General features: G+C 39.9%; 1 protein-coding gene across 4 annotated transcripts in view; it reads right to left on the bottom strand.

Annotated features, from left to right (window-relative positions):
• ppfia2 (PTPRF interacting protein alpha 2) overlaps positions 1 to 20,521 on the bottom strand; it is a 107,976-nt gene that overhangs the window by 22,383 nt on the left and 65,072 nt on the right. For 3 of the 4 annotated variants that reach the window (XM_039601551.1, XM_039601554.1, XM_039601553.1), the window contains exons 5-17: positions 18,575 to 18,685; positions 14,258 to 14,479; positions 12,659 to 12,805; positions 9,410 to 9,544; positions 8,651 to 8,734; positions 6,521 to 6,652; positions 6,343 to 6,405; positions 5,896 to 5,987; positions 4,029 to 4,161; positions 2,570 to 2,787; positions 1,346 to 1,586; positions 365 to 394; positions 72 to 202 (exon numbers count right to left, since the gene is read on the bottom strand). In XM_039601551.1, the coding sequence (XP_039457485.1) occupies positions 72 to 202; positions 365 to 394; positions 1,346 to 1,586; positions 2,570 to 2,787; positions 4,029 to 4,161; positions 5,896 to 5,987; positions 6,343 to 6,405; positions 6,521 to 6,652; positions 8,651 to 8,734; positions 9,410 to 9,544; positions 12,659 to 12,805; positions 14,258 to 14,479; positions 18,575 to 18,685 (1,739 nt within the window). Of the gene's footprint in view, positions 1 to 71; positions 203 to 364; positions 395 to 1,345; positions 1,587 to 2,569; positions 2,788 to 4,028; positions 4,162 to 5,895; positions 5,988 to 6,342; positions 6,406 to 6,520; positions 6,653 to 8,650; positions 8,735 to 9,168; positions 9,256 to 9,409; positions 9,545 to 12,658; positions 12,806 to 14,257; positions 14,480 to 18,574; positions 18,686 to 20,521 lie in introns of all 4 variants that reach the window. The other variant, XM_039601552.1, reaches the window with a different exon arrangement.

Below are 20,521 nucleotides of genomic sequence, written 5' to 3'. Positions count from 1 at the left end.
CAGCATCATCTACAAACACACATCATCGAGAACCATTTTAAGAAATGCCTTCACTTACAGCAGGCACTTACCCTCGTGCATCGTTGTGCGAGGAGGCTGGCAGTGTGTGTGTCATTCGGACAGTGCGTGGCGTCGGAGGGGGGGATGTCTCACACTTAATGGTGGCCTTGTCCTCGCGGCCATCCTCATCCACCGCTGCTATCTGAGGGATGAGGGCAAAGGGGCGGGGTCATTACAAGTGACCTCGGACACTAGTAAGTCAACAATTTATTCACGGTGTCACTGCAGCAACCATTACAGCTCTGAGTTATAGTGAAATGGTATCATATTTAAAATCTGTCGAGCGAACTCTTGGTGTGTGTACCTTTCTCCTGTGTTTCCTCAAATCACTGGGCTGTATGGTGAAGGAAAAACAGAAAAAAAAAAAACTGTCAATATCCACGTGTTAAAGCATGAACATAAAACTTGAACTCCTGCATGCTGGTGAAAAATAAAACAATTAGCTCACTTATAGAAATATCATGTACCATTAGAAGCTCATGAGCCATTGCCCAATACCAGACCACCTATTTAGAGATCAGCACTGAGGAATAAAGAAAGATTGGTAAACAAGTCAGTTGAATGATCAATAAAATCAAAGCCTTATTGCTTTGAAATCCCATGGGTAAGGAAGATATTTACACTGTAGATCCCACTAGACACCTGGGTTGAATGATGATAGTCGAGAGAGCTCTCCAATGTGTTTGTTGCGTTGCTACCTTCTGGAGCATTTTCAATACAGTTATCTGACAAATACTATGGCTTGCTGTGTGATAAATAGATCTGTGGTACAGTTTTGATAAGTGAAGTTCTATTATTTTATGTGAACCATATTGAGAAAAGGACCGGCCCACCTACGCATTACACCTACATGAGCTGCTCGGCCATGAAAGCCATGCTATGAAGCTCCCACCACACGGTTTTTGTGCTGATATTAATGCTAGAGGAGGTTTGGAACTCTGTAGTTATTGAGTCAACAGAGCATTGGCAACTTTTACACTCAATGCTCCTCAGAACTTGGCAACTCTGCTCTGTAACTTTAATCTGGCTTCAAGAAAACCAATAGGTGACATAATGGTAGCTACATCTATTTTCTACATAAAGTTTCACATGTAGGGAAACTGTATTTTGTACCAACTGCATTACTATTCCCAGACTTCTAAACAAAGACCACATTTACAGTTTACATGGTGCTCTTGCAGGTAAAAAGATGGCAATTTATTGATGCAACATGTAAACAGAGGTGTGCAGTAGGGTCTGTAGATGGTATGATAGAAGATGTCTCGCACGCGGTGATGTAACATACCAGTGTCATGACCCCCATGCGCTCCATGTCCCGGGCAGGGCTTCGAGGATCAAGCTTAGGTGTGGAGTGTCCGCTGGGTGGGGAAGAGGAGGCAAGCGAGGAGGCAGTTGCTGAGGCAGTAATGGAGGCTCCATGGTGGTGCATTCGAGCCAGGTTTAGACCCTCGAGGCTAACGCTGGCCACTCGGTTCTCAATCTCCTCTGCCCGCAGCTCTGTTGACTCCTTCTCTTCCTGGATTAGCCTGGTATCAGGAAAATGCTGTGAATATTTTTCTATGTAAAACTTAAAAAAAAGAATCAAGCTGTGCATTTTTTAGATAACTTAAAAAGCAAAAAATATAGAAGCTATACTGCTACAAAAATGGCCTCAGCTTTCAAGTTCTTTAAAGGTAGATTTCAGGAGATTTGCAACGCTCAGTCCTTTAAATCCCTGCAGTATCAGGTAAAGTAATTAAAGGACAAACTAAAGAGTTAAAAGGCTAAAAGTCGGGTAATTAACCACACTCTGTATCTAACTTTGTAATTAGCTGAAAGCTCAACACTTTAGATTCATGATCACTTTACACAATAAGACCGCATTAAATCTTTCTAAAAGAAATGTAGCGCTGTGTCTTCTGATGTAGATGTAAATTAGCAAAGACCACAAGGCACATTAACAGCCCTTGAAATAAAGAACTAAGTAAAGTTGTGCCTGGGGGTCATGAATACTTATCGGCACAAGATAATTACAGCATTATCAAGCAAGAGGCACCTCACATTTCCCAAAACACTGAGTGCACACAAGAATAGTGTTTGGGTCACATACGGGAAGAGTAATCTACAGACACCTTTAGTGGTTTACCTGTGAGCTCGGCAGACACACATTTTGTCTAGAGAGTGAATTACTATGCGGCTCAGTTTCTTCTTGTATCTCTGGGGTACTTTTTATCTTGCTTCTGTGGTTACTAGCTTGAACACAAGGCAACCAAAATCAATGTGGGTGTGTTAATTTTTAATACTAACAGCAGAGCTTTTGGGTGAAATATTGCTTTAGCAACCAAGGGCAAACTAGGTGGAGTTATGGAAGCAGAATATCGCTCCAAACTTTAAAGTCTTCCCAGAACATGATCTTAAAAACATATCAAGTCGGTCTCCAGTAAAGTGGATTTAGAACGAGGAGGCAGATCAATACGTCTGGAAATCTGGCCTTGAGTATTAAATTTATACAACGGCGTGTGTCAGCTACCGGATCTCCTTGTTGATTGCGTCCAGCTGCTCCTGAAGCATCATGGCCAGAGTTTGTGCATCGGAGTGACCACTGGGAGACAGCAGGTCCATGGAGCTGAACAACGTCTCCCTATCGTCGTCGTCAATGTCAGACATTTCCGTGTCGCTCTCAAAGTGGTGGCCTCCCAGGACCCCCAACTGCTGTGAGCGCCATTCAGGCTCCCCCAGTGACTTTGCCTGCATACAGAGACAGAGTGAAACTGTGACTACAAAACAATATCTTATTAGTTATGAACTAATATTTTGAGATCATTACTGGAAACTGAAAACATAGTCATGTAATAAGATTTTATGAGAAGCACTTATGCTTTTTTCCCCTGATTATGTCTTATTACTAACTCTAATAAGACTTAATGACTTCTCTAAGCAGTAGTAGTGGTGACACACCAAAAGATGGAAATGGTTTTTGTTTCATTTAAAAGCAGTATCCTATATATTTATAATGTGTGCTGCACTCATACTTGAATTGCCATAACCTGTATTTAGAATTCAAAAACTTTAAACCTCCAAAATAAGAGCCTATAGAAAATACTCGCATTAAGCCTGTCAATAATGTTATATTAAAGGTTCAAGGCCTAATTCAGACCCAGTACATTGTTGCCGGGTCTTTGTCTGCCTCTCTGGTCATCATATTTGGTAAATTTAGTGTGTGCGCCTCACTAACAGCAACCCCTCATTCCAACCAAGGTATGCCAGAAAGCATCTCTGATTGCACAACACATATAGCGTAGAAGCAGATTGGCTACAGCAGCAGAAGACCACACAGAGTGCCATTCCTGTCAAGAAAAAGAAAGCGAGGCTACACTTTGCCTGAGCTTATTAAAATTGGACAACAGAAGATATGAAAAATGTTCTCTAGTCTGATAAGTCTTGGTTTCTGCTGCTACTTTTAGGATGGCAGGGTCAGAATTTGTTGCAAACAACATCAAAACATTCATTCATCTCGCCTTGTGTGAACAGTCCAGGCTGCTGCTATCAGTGTAATGGTATGGGGAATAATTTCTTGGCTTCATGTCACAAAGCTGAATCAGGTCAAACTGGTTTCTCAAACGTGACAATGAATTTACAGCAATCAAAAAGTCTCCACAGGCACCAAATCTGAAGCAGCTGTATGAAGCTCTGAGGAGTCCTTCTAGCAACTTGTTTAATCTATGTGATACAGAATAAAGGCAACCCAACCTAGTACTAGGAAGGTGTAATGAAGTTTCCAGAGAGTGTATATTGAGATATTTTAGTCCCTGTTGGATTTGCCAAACTGGAACTTAAGATACCTTCTCCAGTATCTAAATTGAAGTCACTGCGTTAAAGCTGACACCATTCATCAACAGACCACTAAAGAAGCTCTTAGATGTTTTTAAAATAGAAACATTTAAATATAAGTAAATCGAAAGGCAGACAAACCAGATGTTATTCCTCACCTTGGTTTCTCGCAGACCTATTCGACCTCTCCTTTGTCGATGGATGACCTTTGCTGAGCGGTAGTGGTCCGACTGGGTTTCAGCCAGAGATCCCAAAGAGAATCGAAGCTCGGCTGATGTGTCCAGATGGGATCTGGGAAACAACTTTTATGAGTATTACTGAAACTAAACACAAATGCTTGGTTACAGATTTTGTGTTTTTCATATGAAAGATGAATAATATCTGAACCTGTTAAAGCAAATCCTTCAAACACAATCGTTAGCAGTGATTTTGTTTGGGTCGTAAAGCAGATTACCAGTAGATAAGACACAGCAAGAAAACTTGCAGTACCAATTAGTTACACAGGCAGGAAACCAGTCAGATGTTATATTTTGATACCTCAAGCGTACCTATTAGTCACAGTGAGGAGGTGCAAAGTGTACTTCTTGAAGGATAAGAGCTTGTTATGCATGCTTCTATGGCTGCAAATTGTTTGTCTTTGGAAGAGATTAAGGCTGCCACTGTCAACACGTCAGCTTTGTAAGATTAGAACTTCAAGCAGCATGAAATGGAAAGCAGAAAATATCCAAAAATAGATGCCAAAAGTTCCATTATACCAGTGTTTCTAACAATAGTGTAACAGAGCAAGAAGTTTTCACAGAAGGATAAAATAACAGGAAAGCTCCTGGAGACAGAGTATCTATTTGCCTCTCTTTGCTTCCTGTTCCATAAACACACATTAGACTAAATCTGAATCTCTCGTGGCCTTTTATTGCATGTCTAGTGTAACACATCTTCTTTATGTTGCAGATGTTTTCACAGCATCCACGTTTTTCGTGAGTCATTTGCTCACCTTATAATACGTCGTGTATCCAACACTAATGTTTGGACACAGAACCAACTAATCAAGGATCACCGTGCTCCCACTGAACAAACCATTTTTCTTTTTCTTTGGCCCATTTCTGAGAAGCACTTGACTGGCAAGCTTCCTCAGCAACAGAGACAAACATTTCTTGTCTTTATTCTGCTAGTAAAGTCTATAGAACACATAGTAAAACTACATTAATTTGAAAGCTTATGAATCAAATTGTTGAATCACACATAATATATGACAGACTTCTTGTGGTGGTAAATGGACAGATTCTAAACCCCAAAATAACTCACCGTTTGCTTATCTAAATATTGCAGGCCTGTCTATTTTTGGATAACTATACATTTTGATAAGGAAAATATATTTAGACATACATAGTGATTAGGGATTGGCATGAATAGTTGACTGGACACTTAAATGTTGATGTTTTTGCCAGTGGAGGCAAATGTCACTGGCCACAAATGAGGGCTGCAGCCCCGACATGCAACTGAACACAAGTGATACACAATTCAAAGACATTTAAAATATTATTTGATTAACAAGGAATGTGATTAATGGTTTTATATAGCTCCTAAAATACATATAAAATATGTTTCTGGCCAGTTTTTAACTTTGTCCATCTAAAGTTAGTTTTAAAGCTTAGTTTTTTATTCCGATTTAAATTTAACAGCAAGTTTATTCTAATTGAATTGATTAAAAAAAATAAATAAATTAATCATTTTCAAATAAAAACAAGAAAAATGTTATTTATTAAGGGAAAAGAATCTATTCAACAGTGATTAAAACCAAAGATGATTTTATTTGGCTCCTGGAATGTGTCAAAGAATGCTGTTAAAGCAACTGTAGGCTTTTATTGTGAAAGACAAGAAAAGGAGGAAGCCTAATTCTCCCCCTGTCCAATATGGTGGTCCAAAAGCAGCAACTGATGCAGTATATACATGTGGAGGTACGCTACAAAATGCGTCTTACATCCGGATACACTCACACACTCACACACACACAGAAAACCGACCTACCGTGACAGCGTGGGTTCTGTGAGGGAGCCTGCCCTCAATCTGAATTGGTCGAGCTCCGATCTCAGTTTCTCAATATCCTCTGCCAGCTGCGACTGGACAAAACAATTTCTCCACATCATTGTCTGTGATATTACATGTCCAAAAAATGATTATCCTACCCCTTTATACCACTAGTCATACTAGTGACATGGCTGAAAGCATGTGGAGCTGATTACATTTACAGGGCTGAGTAAGTGACAGTTGTAATTTCTACTGTTTTCAGTAGCCACCTCATTATTCTACCCCTTGCAGGAGCTTTTCAATATTGAAGGTTTATAAAAAATTAAACTAGTGCCAATAACCAAACTCGTTATTGCTGTACTCAAAAGTCAATTATTACGCTAAGCTCATGTAAAATGTAGACATTTTGAAACAGGAGGTAATCGTTTCTCGATCTCTACAACCTACTTTTTCTTGGATTGACTCCTCGTACTGTTTTCTGTAAGTTTCCGAGTCTTGGATTAGCATATTCTGCAAAGAAAAGGGGGGGAAAAGGGAAGAAGTGAGAAAAATACATCTTTTAATGGCCTTCACTTGATGCAATTGATATTGACAGGTTTCCATTGACGTGTCAGTCGTTTTTAACCTTCTCTTCTAGAGCTGCCATTCTCTCCTTCAGGTGGAGCTGAAGTCGCTCGTTGGACTCAGTGAGGAGTCTGTCCACTGTGTCTGAGAGTCGCTTATTGTGCTCTTCATTCATCTTTTCCCTCTGCCGAGCCTGAAGGAGAAAAATACAGATAAACCAACACAAAACAAGCCCATTTGTACGAGAATAAGACATCAGTCTAAATTGTTTCTGATGTGATGAAAGCTTCTCAGCAGGAACTAGAATAACTAATTGCATGGCCTTTACAGCTATTCTATTTTTAGTTTAAAATCAGAACTTTATATGAGGACAACACTACAACAAAGCAGTGTAGTGTATCATAAATTATTTGATTATGTAAATGAACCCTAAGCACCACATTTGAGTAGAGACTACCTCAAATAAATTACTATGCTTCTAGTGTGGCTGCACTTTAGATCTCTCTCTGAGGTCTGATTCTGACCACTTGTGCACTGGATCCCCACTTCTGTGTCTGAACAGCCACATAATTTTCTTTATTTTAGAGAAAAAAAATAATCACAGGGAGTGAAATCTGGTGAGTGGGGCTGGTGGCGACTAAAGATTGTGTTGGCTTGTGCCTGTGCCCAATAGAACAAGGTCACCCATGTTCTCTGTTAAATGCCTCAGGATGCTACAGCAGAACTCTGCAGTGACAGCCTCGGGGACAAATCCAGAATGCACAAACCCGTGAATGTCGACACAAAGGACGAGTATACTCCTTGTTGGCCTCCTGACCTTATGCACTAGCTTCGGGCTTGGCCACTGAGCAACAGTTCCACCAAAAACTGCTGTTTGGTCCCTGGGTTATTGCTGGAGACCTCACCAGGGAGTATTACTGTATCCGGATGAAAGTTCGGTTAGTTTGACACATGAGTGGAGTGCCGCGATCAGTACGGGAATTCCAAGTGACAATCTAAAATTAATAGCAGTACTGGAAGCAATGCATTAGTGCATGAGAAGAGGACACTGAGTGGGAGACTGGTCAAATTGAAATCTGATTAAGCCTCCTCATTTTTATATTTATTTTTTACATGCTGAATAATACACAGCTATTTCTCCCATAATGGCTTTTCTTGACTCCCTGTTAAATAAAAAATTGAATAGAAAATCCTTCTCCTCACATACAAGGTCTTGAAGAATCAGGCCCCATGTTATCTTAAAGACCTCATAGTACCTTATGAACCCAGCAGAGCACTTTATTCACAAACTGCTGGTTCGTAGGATATTTTAAAGTAGAATGGGAGGCAGAGCCTTCAGCTTTCAGGCCCTCTTCTGTGGAATTAGCTTCCAGTTTGAATTCGGGAGACAGATACCCTCTCTACTTCTAAGATTAGGCTTAAAACTTTCATTTTTGATAAAGAACATCATTAGGGCTGCATCAGGTGATCCTCCCTGCAAAAGGCCTAAGCTGCTGGGGGATTCCTATGACGCATTGGGAGTGTTTCTTTTTTACTCACTATATATTTATACACCACTGCATTTAATCATTAGCTATTATCAATTTCTGGCTCCCATCCACAGTGTATCTTTTATCCTTTCTCCCTCCCATCACCACTGGCTATTTGTGGCAGACGGCTGCCTCTCCCTGAACCTGGCTCGGCCGGAGGTTTCTTCCTATTAAAAAGGAGTTTTTCATTCCCACTGTTGCCAAGTGCTTTCTCAAAGGGGTCATTTGACTGTTGGGGTTTTCTCTGTACTATAGAGTCTTAACCTTACAATATAAAGCACGTTGAGGTGATTGCTGTTGAAAGATTGCCCACTATTGTTGTCTTATTTTGATAACTATTGCATTTTTCGAACAACAAAAAAAACTTTGAAAATGACTCATGAGGTTAAACATCTTCATACAGACAGTATTCTCGCTATTTGCTATCATACACTAAAGTGTGATGTGAAAATACTAACATGTTTTAAAATGACTCATTTGCATCATTTGTATTTTGCAAACCACTATATCAGCAGAGTCCGTGAAACACCCATTTGGTCAAGCTTCATTGGTGATAAATCAGACAGTGTGCCATCAGTTGCTGTCGCTGCAAGCTGTCTTGCTCATGCAGAAGTGGCTGCCTGGTTAACGCTGCTTGGCACAACGCCTCCGCAGTGACTCACCCTCAGCAGCTCCTGGTTCTTCTCCTCCAGCTGGCATTCCAAGTGCCTCATTCGCTCCTCAATGCTCCCGTGACGCTCTTCCGCCTACAGTTGGATCACAGCACAGACAGGACAAAAAGAAAAAAAAGAGAGGCCACGATGATCTGTGTGCTTGACAGCCTGAGGGCCAACAAAGAAAAATGGTGGCGACAACACAAGCCAAAGCTTCTACCCCAAACTCAAAGATGGATATCTATGTTTTAAAGCGTAACTGGAAAGACAGCTGATTGAAACAAACAGTGACAAGGAGAAAGATGGAGAACAAGGCCACCAAAGGACAGAATGAAAGAGGAAGAGAGCTGCTCCAGCACTGCCAAGTATGAGCTCCAGCCAGAAGTGCCATGCAGCTGTCCCATGGTGGTAGAACAGCCAGAGCAGAATCCCAGTAAACACGCCCGCCACAAAACACTAATAAGATAAATGAATGATATCTGTTCTCTATTGGAGTTGGCAATAGCTGTGATGCCCTGTGGGACTACCTTCCTAAGAATGGAGTTCATGTCTTGGAGTTTAGCTTCCATTACAAAGTGATAATCATCAGGAGAGGAAGAGGAGCTGGAGTCAGACTATGTGGCCGAGGAAGAGGAGAGGAACATGTTGAAACGTCATGACACCACGTGCACACTTACACAAATGTACAGAAAAAAAACGAGGGCATCTGTGGGAATACGTCAACAGTATGTGTGTTAATGTACAATATGTACAAACGTGTGCGCGTACCTTGGTGAGAGCTGCTATCCTCTGGGCTAGTTCAGCCTCCACCTCCGGGAGTGTCTCAGCCTTCCTCATGGTCTGCTGGAGTTTCTGTTCTGCAAGCTCCAACCTCTCCTGTAGTTGTCTGTTCTTCTCCTCCATCTATACTCAAACACCACAGACAGCAAAGACATTAGCTGACAGTTGAACAACGACACTTATGAGATTTTGTAAGCAACCTGGGGTTCTGTATCCTGCACACAGATACTTTGGATGCACATTGGACCAGCCAGGGATTAAACCACCAACCTCCTGATGACCTGCTCTACCTCCTGAGACACAACCACTGAAATAAATTTAAACACTCTAAACCAACTAAGGATCTGCACTTAGCTTAAATCTGGGTTTTAACTTATTGCCTTGAAGCCAATAAATTTGCAGGAATGCTTAATGCTGAAAGAAAGAATGATAAATGATTACACAGGAGATTTATTCAATAAATTACCTTCCAATGCTTTGACCATACATCATCCAGAAAAGAAATCCAGAATAGTGTTTTGCTTGCAATAACAACAAACCCTAGCAATGAGAAATTAAAGTATGAGCAGATTATTAGAATACTACACTATTTGAATGAAAGAGTTTTCAGTGTGTTCCCATGCTGTCCTTGTTAACAAAGTATAATGAAAATGAACTCTATAAATGTGATTCTCTTCCTTCTTCCTCTTCAGTGTCAGCAGAGCATAATTGCCTGTTAGAAAATAGAATCACAAATGTTTGTCTTTCAGAGGGGGACTCTGGCAGTGTGCCTCATCTCTTCTTTAGAATAGCAGAGTCAGAGTCTGCACTGCCAAGAGTGACACTGGCAACTTATAGACAGCTGATGCAGATCCTGATTAGGCATTAAGATGGAACTCAAACCTAGCATTAAATGAAACTGGAAACAAGTGACTTGCTTCCCCATTGGACAGTAAGTATTTTCTCCATCACTAGCTTGGGACTCTGATCAGTTTTAAGACTTTTTTTAAGGACTGGCTTGGCAGCCTTTGCCATCGGCGACAGATGCTCTGGTCCCCGAAGCTCCGGGCCTGGCAGCTCAGTGTGCAATAATTAGACTATAGCAGGCCAAGTATACTTTGTGTTGTGTGTCAGTGATATTTTCTGCCTCAACCCATATCACCATCCCACGTGCTTGAGAGATGACACAGGGGAAACATGACAGTTTGTTTTTGTTTATTATATCCTCCCTAGGTATCGTACTACCCATAATTTTTGCCATTTTGCTTGCCATTTCTTCTCATCCCTTCATGTCTCTATACCAGGTAATCTTCAGACATCAGCAGCCAGAGCCTAGTAGTTTAACAGCAAGTTTAACTTTGTGCATATATTTACCAAAAAAGTCTGTTTATGTATGGTAGCAGGAGCTCATTTAAAAAGAACCTTCCTTGTAAATGTCATGGCTGTAAATACATAAGTGGTTTCTTCTTAAGTTGTGGCTTCATACACATTTCCTGAGCGAAAAATGACTGGCTAGCAAAGGTTAACAACCCCCACCCTATGTAATCATCTGGCAGGATGAAATTAGCTTACCATTTACTCTTAGTGATTACATCCTGTTAGCTATATACTGATTATGATTAGCAAACACTCTTACTAGTTTAGTACCAAGTATTGAGTTTCTATTTCAGCCATTCAAACAGTTTCTATCTTTAGTTAAGACAACTTTTTTTAATCTGTTTTTTAGCTAGCTTTTTTAACTGTTTATCCAGTACGTTTAGCTAAAAAATTCAACAGTTATAGTTTTAGCTAATAACTTCCCCCTGATTTCAGAATTTTAGCTGACTGCTTCAGCCATACTTTGAGCTAATTATTTTGATCTTTTGTCATGATTTTATGTGATATGATTTTATATCACAATTTCATGTACTTACACTGTAAGCAAACAGTTTTAACATATTTCATACTATTAGCTTTTCTAATAAACCACTGTGCCATTTTTTGCTTTCATCTAAATATATTTTCTGATTTCTTTGTTTTGACTGTCCCTTTCTATTGCTCTTTTACTTTTACTCACACAGTTAAATTTTCTTCTCAAATTTGTTCAGGTTTTAGATTTTAAATTGTGTTTGTTTCACGTTAGGCTCAGTCACACAGGCCCAGAGATCAGTTAGTGACTAAATGGCAACCACCAGTTGCAAATGAAAAATGTGGTGGAAATGGTTGCCAGTCGCTTTGAAATTAATGGCTAAAGCCCACGCAGGACGAGAGACTGGTCGGGGAAACGCTGGCAACTTTCAAGTGCTATGAAAAAATGTGTATTCTCCAATCTGTTGTACGGTGTCTGATAGTTGCTAGCATGAAATTGCAACCAAAGCAACCACACGGAGGTTTCTGGTGCAGCATCCTCTTTGTGACCACATTTCCTTGGCGACAACCAGCAACCACTTATATCTGGTTGCGGAAAATATATTTTTCCCTCATGACCAGTGATTACCAGGTGATGTCTCATCTCTAAGGTACCCCCAGATTAACTGGTCTAGGGGATTTCACAACTGACTTTTATAGTCACAAAGTTTGTGATGCACACGTCTAAAGTGAACATTATGCTAAAGATTGTTGAGAATTATAACTAAAATATAAATAAGTCCCTAAATAACTTTCCACACAGTAAATCCAAACAGGGACTGATGGTGTCACTCTAATTACTTCTACTCATATCAGAAATTCTTTCTATTCTTCCAGAGCTCAGACAGTGCTCAAGCCTTTATTCATAAAAATGCCACTAGATCTTCTATGGCCATGCAGTTAATCTAATTGGCTGCAATGAATCACAGAGAATAATTGAAAGGAGAGTAAATCTGTACAATCGCTTGATCATATTCTACAGCATTATGTCAATTATGAAGAAGACATGTGTGAGCCATGTGCATCTGCACAAAGTAAACATTTAAGTGAAATTTCTTCCCCAGTAGTAATCTCCTCTGACATTATCTGCCACAATGTGAAGAGGTTTTCTCAGTGCCAGACCTCTGTGGAACTGCTCAAAGGACTATGTTAACTGACAGGAACCATCTTACACATTTTTCCTGGCTAATTCTTTTCTGAATCCAGTTAGAAAAATACGACCGATGATGCAGTAATGAATCTTGCACTGCAGCTGCCATCTGGACCCATGACTCAAAAAAGACACATTTTTTTGGAAGAAAATAGTAATCCCAGAGAGCTGATTAATGTGATTACATGGCTCGCACAAACCCTGGAGTGGACTTTACAGACCTGTCTGAGGAATGCCTCCTTATTGGCCAACTCGTTCTCCAGTTTGTCATTGATGTCATGCACAGAGGTGGCTTCTCTTTGGGCACTCAGGTAACGTTTCTCCAGGGTGACAATCCGTTCCTCCATGTCTTCTTTCTGACACATGGCCTGTATATAGACAAAAAAAAAAAAAAAAAGAGTTAATAAAACATCAACTTTGGTAATATTTTTTCCTGCTGCTTTGCACACATGAAATTTGTACACTAGTTTAATATCAGCACCAGATGAAAACTCCATAGGGTGTCTGGACCCTCCCTTAAGTGATAGGGTGCTTGGGCATTCAGCACATAGAGCCACTAAGCTTCCACATTGAAACACTGAAAGGAGACAGCTGAGGTGGTTCAGGGATGACTAGGATGTCTCCTGGGCACCTTCTAAATAAGGTTTTTAGACATGTCCTACCAGGAGGAAGCCTCAGACTACACCCAGTATACACTGAAGAAATGTCATCAGTTTTTCCTGGAAGAAGTAAAGGAGTCTGGGTGTCTCTACTTAGGCCAGGATAAGCAGCAGACAGTGAATGGATGGATATTGCAGATATACAGATATTGCAGGGTCTTTACTGAACAATATAAAGAACCTTGAGCTCAACCATTATTGTTAATTGGCACTGAGTAAGTAAAACTGAAGTGAACTGAATTGAATTAGAGATTCTTCAACCACTTCCTGGAATGCACACAGAAAGCAGACTGCAAGTCTGCAAAATCAAACTTTTATCCCTAGAATGTGCACAAAAGACAAGTTAATAACAAATAAAGCCTCATAAAATACAAACACGCGCTGCTGTCATGAATAGAGGCAACATTATCATGGAATTTCTCAGACTTAATTTCCTCCACGGAGAATTGCTTCAGACACAAACTCGCGGTAGCACCCATTGTTTCCAAACCATACAAATAATAACGGTTATTCTTAGAACACTAAATAAACTGATGCTGTAAGAGAAGGCAGGGTAATAAAACACGATTGGCCTGATAAGGCCATGTTTGTCAGCCCACGATAACTGCCTCTGCCCACATCGTTAGCAATCAATAGTAATTTCATCCCCAGGCGACAGGGGCATCAGCTTATGTTCATATCCAGCCCACTTCACTGATATTAACCTTGCACAGACATATATTAAATAGGACTATTATATGGATCTTAACTGCCAGTTTTGGACACAACTGGCTCTTTTTTGTGCTTTATGCATCAACAGTCTTGAACCAGTTCAAGAAATACAGACGGTTACTTGTTTATTTAACGTTAAGTGAGTTTGAGGCCTAGAGAAGTGTTTATTTGCATGTGTATATTTAGATTTTTTTCAAGGACTCTTCACTTAACTCACTTCACCCGACGAAGGCATTATGAAAGACCCTATACGTTCACAAGTCAATGTGCATGTTTTTATGTGAAAAAAAGACAGTAATAAAGAGCTGGGGAGCGTGTGAGAGCATATGCAAATAGAAGCTGTTTTTAGACCACTGCTCGCTGTCTTTGATGTCTCTCTTGCAACTGTTATCCCCATGCGAATATGTGTGTGTGTATGCTTCCCCCTGTACTCAGTGTGTGTGCTGTGACCTCTTTGATGTCCCTCTGGTACTTGTTGTTCATCTCCTCTGACTTGATGAGGTCCTTGCGGGCGGTCTCGAGCTCCTGCTCCACCTCGGAAACCCGGGAGGAGAGGGAGGACATGCGCTCCTTCATCTGGGCCAACTCGTAGTTCTGCTTCTCCAGCAGGTCCTGCAGCTCGACCACCTGACTCGCCTCATGGGCCGGCTCCAGAGAGCCATTGGACAGACGCTGGAGGGGAAAGAGGGGGACATGGAGTAAGAGGTCAACATATGAAAAGGGAAAATTATCCAAAAATATGTATGCGTCATGAAGCACAAAATTTGCCAAGGGATGTTTGGGGATGATTTCTAACTTTTATTGTACTTTAAAAAGAATAAGAGGTTTTTAAAAGAATGAATCTTTTAAAACTCACAAATTAAGTGAGGCTTGTGGTATATAGGTAATAAGGTAATAATAAAGTAGTAATAAGACCACTGACAAGTGAGGGTTAGTACAGGATTTGGAAATTGGTTGTTAATGTTGTGGCTAATCAAAGTAAAAAATGTATTTCTTTGTTTTAAGTTAACACTCTAACTAGAACTTTTCCCTTGCAGTTAAAATAAATCTTTTGGATGTTAAATTATATCCTGAATCCTGACACGTGTCTTGTAAGTCCATTCAGAATGCACACTCGCCCCACAATAACCACGATAACAAGTGATTATATTTTCTTTCTTTTTTCAAGTGTTAACCTAGTAAAAACCAGTACCTAAATCAAAAATAGAAGTTTGAGCTTTGAATGCAGGAAAATAAACACACTATCGAGACTAAAAATGAACAATGGTGCATAGCAATTTTCTGATTTCCTGTCATGCCCCGACTTCCTGTGGTGTATTCAAGTGAGCCCTGAGAAATCAGCCATGCTTCCACTTCAGATACCATGTCTGCTTTTGAGAATTACATACGATTGCATTCTAATAAATTCAAGTTCAGGAGCTCACGGCTTTGGTTCTTCCCCTGCTTTGATTCTGGATGGTCACAATGACTGAATCACACCAGACTCTGCTGGAGAAATTGTTTTGACACTTGCATAAGTAATCTGATTAGATTTGCAAGGTTTCCACTCCGTACAGCTCTCCTGGTCTCTGCATGAGGTAGATTAATGAGGAGGATACCGCAGAGATTCAGCTTACAAAAGGGTTTAGGGGCAAGAACAACAGAGGAAAACAACCTTATTATCGGTGCTAAATAACAAACATGCATAGTTTAAAAAACAAATCTTGCTTTTATGCTCAATTGAGTTACAGTAAGGTGAATGAGAGGATTGAGGGAAACTGATCTCTTCATTCTCCATCTTCCTCTGTCTTCCCGCTGTATTGCGAGGCACAGCTGCCCATCCTTGGCCATCCATCTGTGAGGACAAACCTAATTGGGCCTCTCTGTCTGCTGCCTCTGATCAATGATTCACTTGAGCAAGGAACAGGATCCACTAAATCACACCAGTGATTTTAATACGAGCATGCCAGCAGTGGGCCATGCTCATAAAAGAATTTTATATCTTCTTTATTGCCAAATGGCTCAGCTGTCCCTCTTCGTATGGGGTTTCCATCGATGGGCTTGTTTCACAGATTTGCACCGTTTAGGACCAGGAAAGTTTAAAGGGACAATATTAATAAGAGTTACCCAACATTTCAAAGGGGTGTATTGGTTTTTAACTTTTAATGACCTTTAAAATTGTTAAGTTTGGCTATGAAACAATTGCTCCCATTCATGCCTGCATGGATAGATAGTCTTGAGATGCCCGTCAATTCTTTATATTTTGCTTCTGAGAACCAATGTTTTTAGAATTTTTTCAAAATGGCCTTGAGCAACAGTTCTCCAGGCTTTCTTAAAGTCTTAAGTTTTTTCTTTGAACATAAGATGCTTTTTCACTAAGAGGAATGTTTTTGTTTATTAGGCCACTTAACGCTGACCTATGAATTATCCAAACATAAAATATCACCTTACTAAACGGATGAACAAACAAGCACAACTCTGTTGCTTGTGAAGCTCGCACACAAGAATTTCACTCGCATGTACTGTACCAGTGTACCTGCACATGTGATGTGACAATAAAGGTGATTTGATTTGAACTACACATAACAGACAACTTAGCAAATAACCACATTTTAACTGCATCTAGGCACTTTAGTACTAGCAGCCTGTTGCAAAAACACATCATTTGTTCCTATTTCTTTAGTTGAATATACAAAAAAATCCAAAAGATGATGCAGTTTGTCAGACAAAATATTTTTGTACCAACAAGGTGATTCTCAAAAAGCTATTAGCTTAAAGTGACAGGGCTAAAACACTGTCAACAGCAGATAAGCAGCATTCGAAAGTCACGTCATTAAGAAATTAGATAAAACCTAAGACATAAAAGCTAAAAGACAGATCTGTCCCTTCAGTTACAGAAGAGGTGGTCTGTAAATCAGTGGCGCCAAAACTGATGGAGTGACAAACCGAGATGGGAAATATATAGAGGAGGTCAGACGAGATGGTCAAGTCGCATGGTGTAAACCGGTTTTAAACCCCCCCACACATTTTTCCAATCCTGGAATAGCTTTACAAATAAGCACAAACAAGAGTTGAGAGGTTTTAGATGGCAACAATATAAATTACTGGAAAACAAGAGTATCAATAAACTGATGGTTTTAACGTACTGCTGCAGGCAGCTTTGTGTAACTAAAACCCAAGATAAGCACAAATAAAAGCAAAAGAGTTATTAAAAAGGATCTATAAAGCACACACACACAGTTTATATCCAGTTTAAATTGTCAACAAAACATTACAAAAACATAGCGTGACAGTAACCCTCTGGTTGGAAAACACTTTCCCAAACACTGGTTCCAATATTCCAACAACAGGAATTCCCCATATTTCTAATTGACATTTTTCTTTAATGACATTAATTATGGAAAACAAAATGCCACAAGTGCATCAATCATTGCATTGTTTGAGAACTAATAGGCAATTAAAGTAATGTCAGACTACTCCATTGCTGGATGGTCACTATTAAAAATGTAAAAGGTAAATAAATGGTACTCTCGGTCAAACACCATTAGCTGGTTATCAGGCAGGTCCAGGGCCATGCTAAGAGCTGAATGGGTTAATATGCACCTAACAGGCATTTGTCTATATATATATATATATATATATATATATATATATATATATATATATATATATATATATATATATATATATATATATATATATATATATATATATATATATATAAAACCGGTGGGCAGGTTTGTGTGTTCTGCATATAACAGCTGCCATTCTCCCCTTCCTGGCAGTTGCTTCTACATCTCTGTCAGTCACTCTGACTGCAGTGATGCTGAATAACTAACCCTCACCATTACTGCAAGGTTAGTGTTCTTTCTTCACCGTATCACAAAACAAATGTGCCAAACAACACACGTTCATACTCTCTTCTTTTATCTACACAAAACAGAGCACATGATGGCTGTCTCCTCATTATCACATCCCTCAAACTCACGCGCTCTTCATCTCTTTACTCCCAATCCCCCACCACCACCACCTCCCATCCCCCAAACCCTCGTTCCCCAGCAGACCAGCCAAGTAATAACATCTCCATTGATCTACCCAGGTATCCTCTGCTGCTGTCTGCATGTATAAAAAAATAATAAATAAATAAATAAATAAATAAATAAAAATCCTGCATCTGCTTTTGCCTTTGAGGTGCATCATTTTGGGCTCTCGTGCTTCTGACATAAAAAGGCATCAGCATAATCTAGTAAATGTGCATGCACCTACACCACTGCTGTTAAAATAATAATCAGAAGGAAATTTGTATTCAGCTATGGATGTCCATGTGTGCTCCTGCAAAATGGCAGGGGGTGAGATCACAGCAGGAGTTTTCACCTAACTGGTTACCTTCAGAATGCCTGCAGAGGTAAATAAATGTATGATCAAAACCATTTGATAGTCGCTGCAATACTTTAAAGTCAAAATGCCAATACAGCCGGGGGAACTAAATGTACAGGAATTATTTGTGTAATGCCACCACAGCAGGGTTGTAGACAAAATACTGATTGCTAGTGCTTTTATTTTGAAATGGAAAACATCAGGGTTACTGTATGACTGCCACAGTAAGTATATTTAATATATACATACATAATACTATGTACATTTTTAGAATAAACTATATCTTCATCAAAAACAACAACCGGAAATATTGCCATAATGTACAGAATATTAAAGTGTAGAGTAGTTATTATAGATCCACACATAATTTTGACCATTTTTTCCTCTCATATTTAAATCCAGGGAGCTCACCTTGCCATGGACCTTCTGTTGAGCTTCACTGCCCTCCAAAATGTCCTCTCCTCCCTCACCTGATGCCACTTTTCTCTGGATGTGAGCATTCTGTTCCCGTAAGGCCACAATCTGTGGGACACAAAAATATGGGGTTAGAAGTTTAAAAAAAAACAACAACCCACACACACTTGCCTGCACACAGAAACACAGTTTATGTCAGACGAAAAACCTAAACTGAATTTTAAGGCTGGCATCTTCCTCAGTGTGGCTTTAGAACTTGTAGCTTTTAGCGAAGCCTCTTGAATGAGCCTCTTGTTTGCACACACGATGAGGATAAAACCACAACCACACATAATTGCAATCCTCGGTTAACTAATCATTTTCCCCCTCTTATGCAACGCTAGTAAATTACAGTATATCACACTGCATAGGAATTTTGGAACATTACTTTAACCAACATATGAGCATTCATGGAAACCTTGTGATTATTGAGTTTTGCAAACCAAGTGCTTTATTTCCCCACCATCAGAAACTGTCCTGAAGCTGTAACCCTGTCACAGGGGTGTCTGGCAACAATAACATTGTGGTTTGGCTTTGACTGACAACATATGATTATCACTCACTTCAAGAGAGAGAAAGGTTGACAGTGTACCTGCTGCCTACTAATATCTGTGTGAGAATTTTGAAGCAAAGAGTTCGGAGTACTTGTTGAAGTACTTCTTTCCAGAGCCTAATGCTTATGGAGAACGGCCATTCATTCGTCCCAGGTAGGCCATTAAAGATTAACTAGCAAAATGCATAACTTCTTCTAAGACTTTCTCTGTGTATCCTACACTAGCACTGAGGTGAATACGAAAATAACCTGTTGCAAATGCATCAATCTTTTATTGAGGTCGAACATAGGCCAGCTGCACTAAAGTAAACACAGTGCAGCTTTAAGAAATGTATGAATAAATGATTCCCCTGAGAAAACAAAGTCAAAACAGAGTAAGAAATACAAGCCAAATACACGCAGTCCTGGCTCTGAAAGTAAAACTGAAACAGGGCAGATCCTTAATGCACCTCTTTGCAATGGAAAACTAAGAAAAGCCACAAAGTCAGTCTACAAACTGTGAGGGATGTTAAAATAGCACTGGTGATGATATTTACTGTGTGCCATTGCGTTCCTGTTCAAAGTGAACTTGGCCAACCTGGAGATTTGTTCAAAATGTGAAAAGACTGTCTGCTTTTATTTCAACAATAAGCTTGGTACAGTGTGTTCTGTTTATTTTTGCAGACAGAAACAGTCAAAGTTACACCACTGTCCACTGGACCTAATCTCTGAAACCTCCCCTAAAAAGTAAATAACCACCAGAAAAACAACTCTAGCACTAAAATATTTTTACAGTTATTCCCCACACGAACAAAAAAGGAGCAGCTCCCAACAAAAAAAACCCCCAACAATTACTACAGTACATGAAGCATGCTGATAGCGTGACGTGATTAAAGCTGCATCATGCTGGTTCTCCTCTATGAGTACTCGGAAGCTTCAGAAAAGCTTTAATCTCTGAACCATGCAGGACTCTCAAATCATGCATGTTCCTTTTTGTCCTTCTCTTTATGGATGATTCGATCAGGATTTCCAAGCAGCCAGCGCCATCATTTATGACGATCCAACTACCATTAGTAATCATTCTAATAAATAATTACAGTTTGAGAATGGAAATGCTGAGTGATCGTCGCCGTTGAAAACAAATTGTGATGCTTTAAAATCGTCTTTTCTCTCTCTTTCTGCAACAGACATTTGTTGTGATCGGAACAGGAAGAGGAGCCCGAGGACAATCAATGAGACCGCTGTCGATAAAACAAACAATGATCTCAAGTGACTTTGACATGATCCGGTTTGAACTCAGATCCCAACCTGCCCTCATTGACACCTGGACACAAGTCGTAGTTAATGTCGGGACCTCTTTAAAGTTGCGAGTA

Source organism: Oreochromis aureus, linkage group 17, assembly GCF_013358895.1.
Source record: "Oreochromis aureus strain Israel breed Guangdong linkage group 17, ZZ_aureus, whole genome shotgun sequence".
Lineage (NCBI taxonomy): Eukaryota > Metazoa > Chordata > Actinopteri > Cichliformes > Cichlidae > Oreochromis > Oreochromis aureus.
This window is presented reverse-complemented; position numbering and strand designations above follow the sequence as displayed.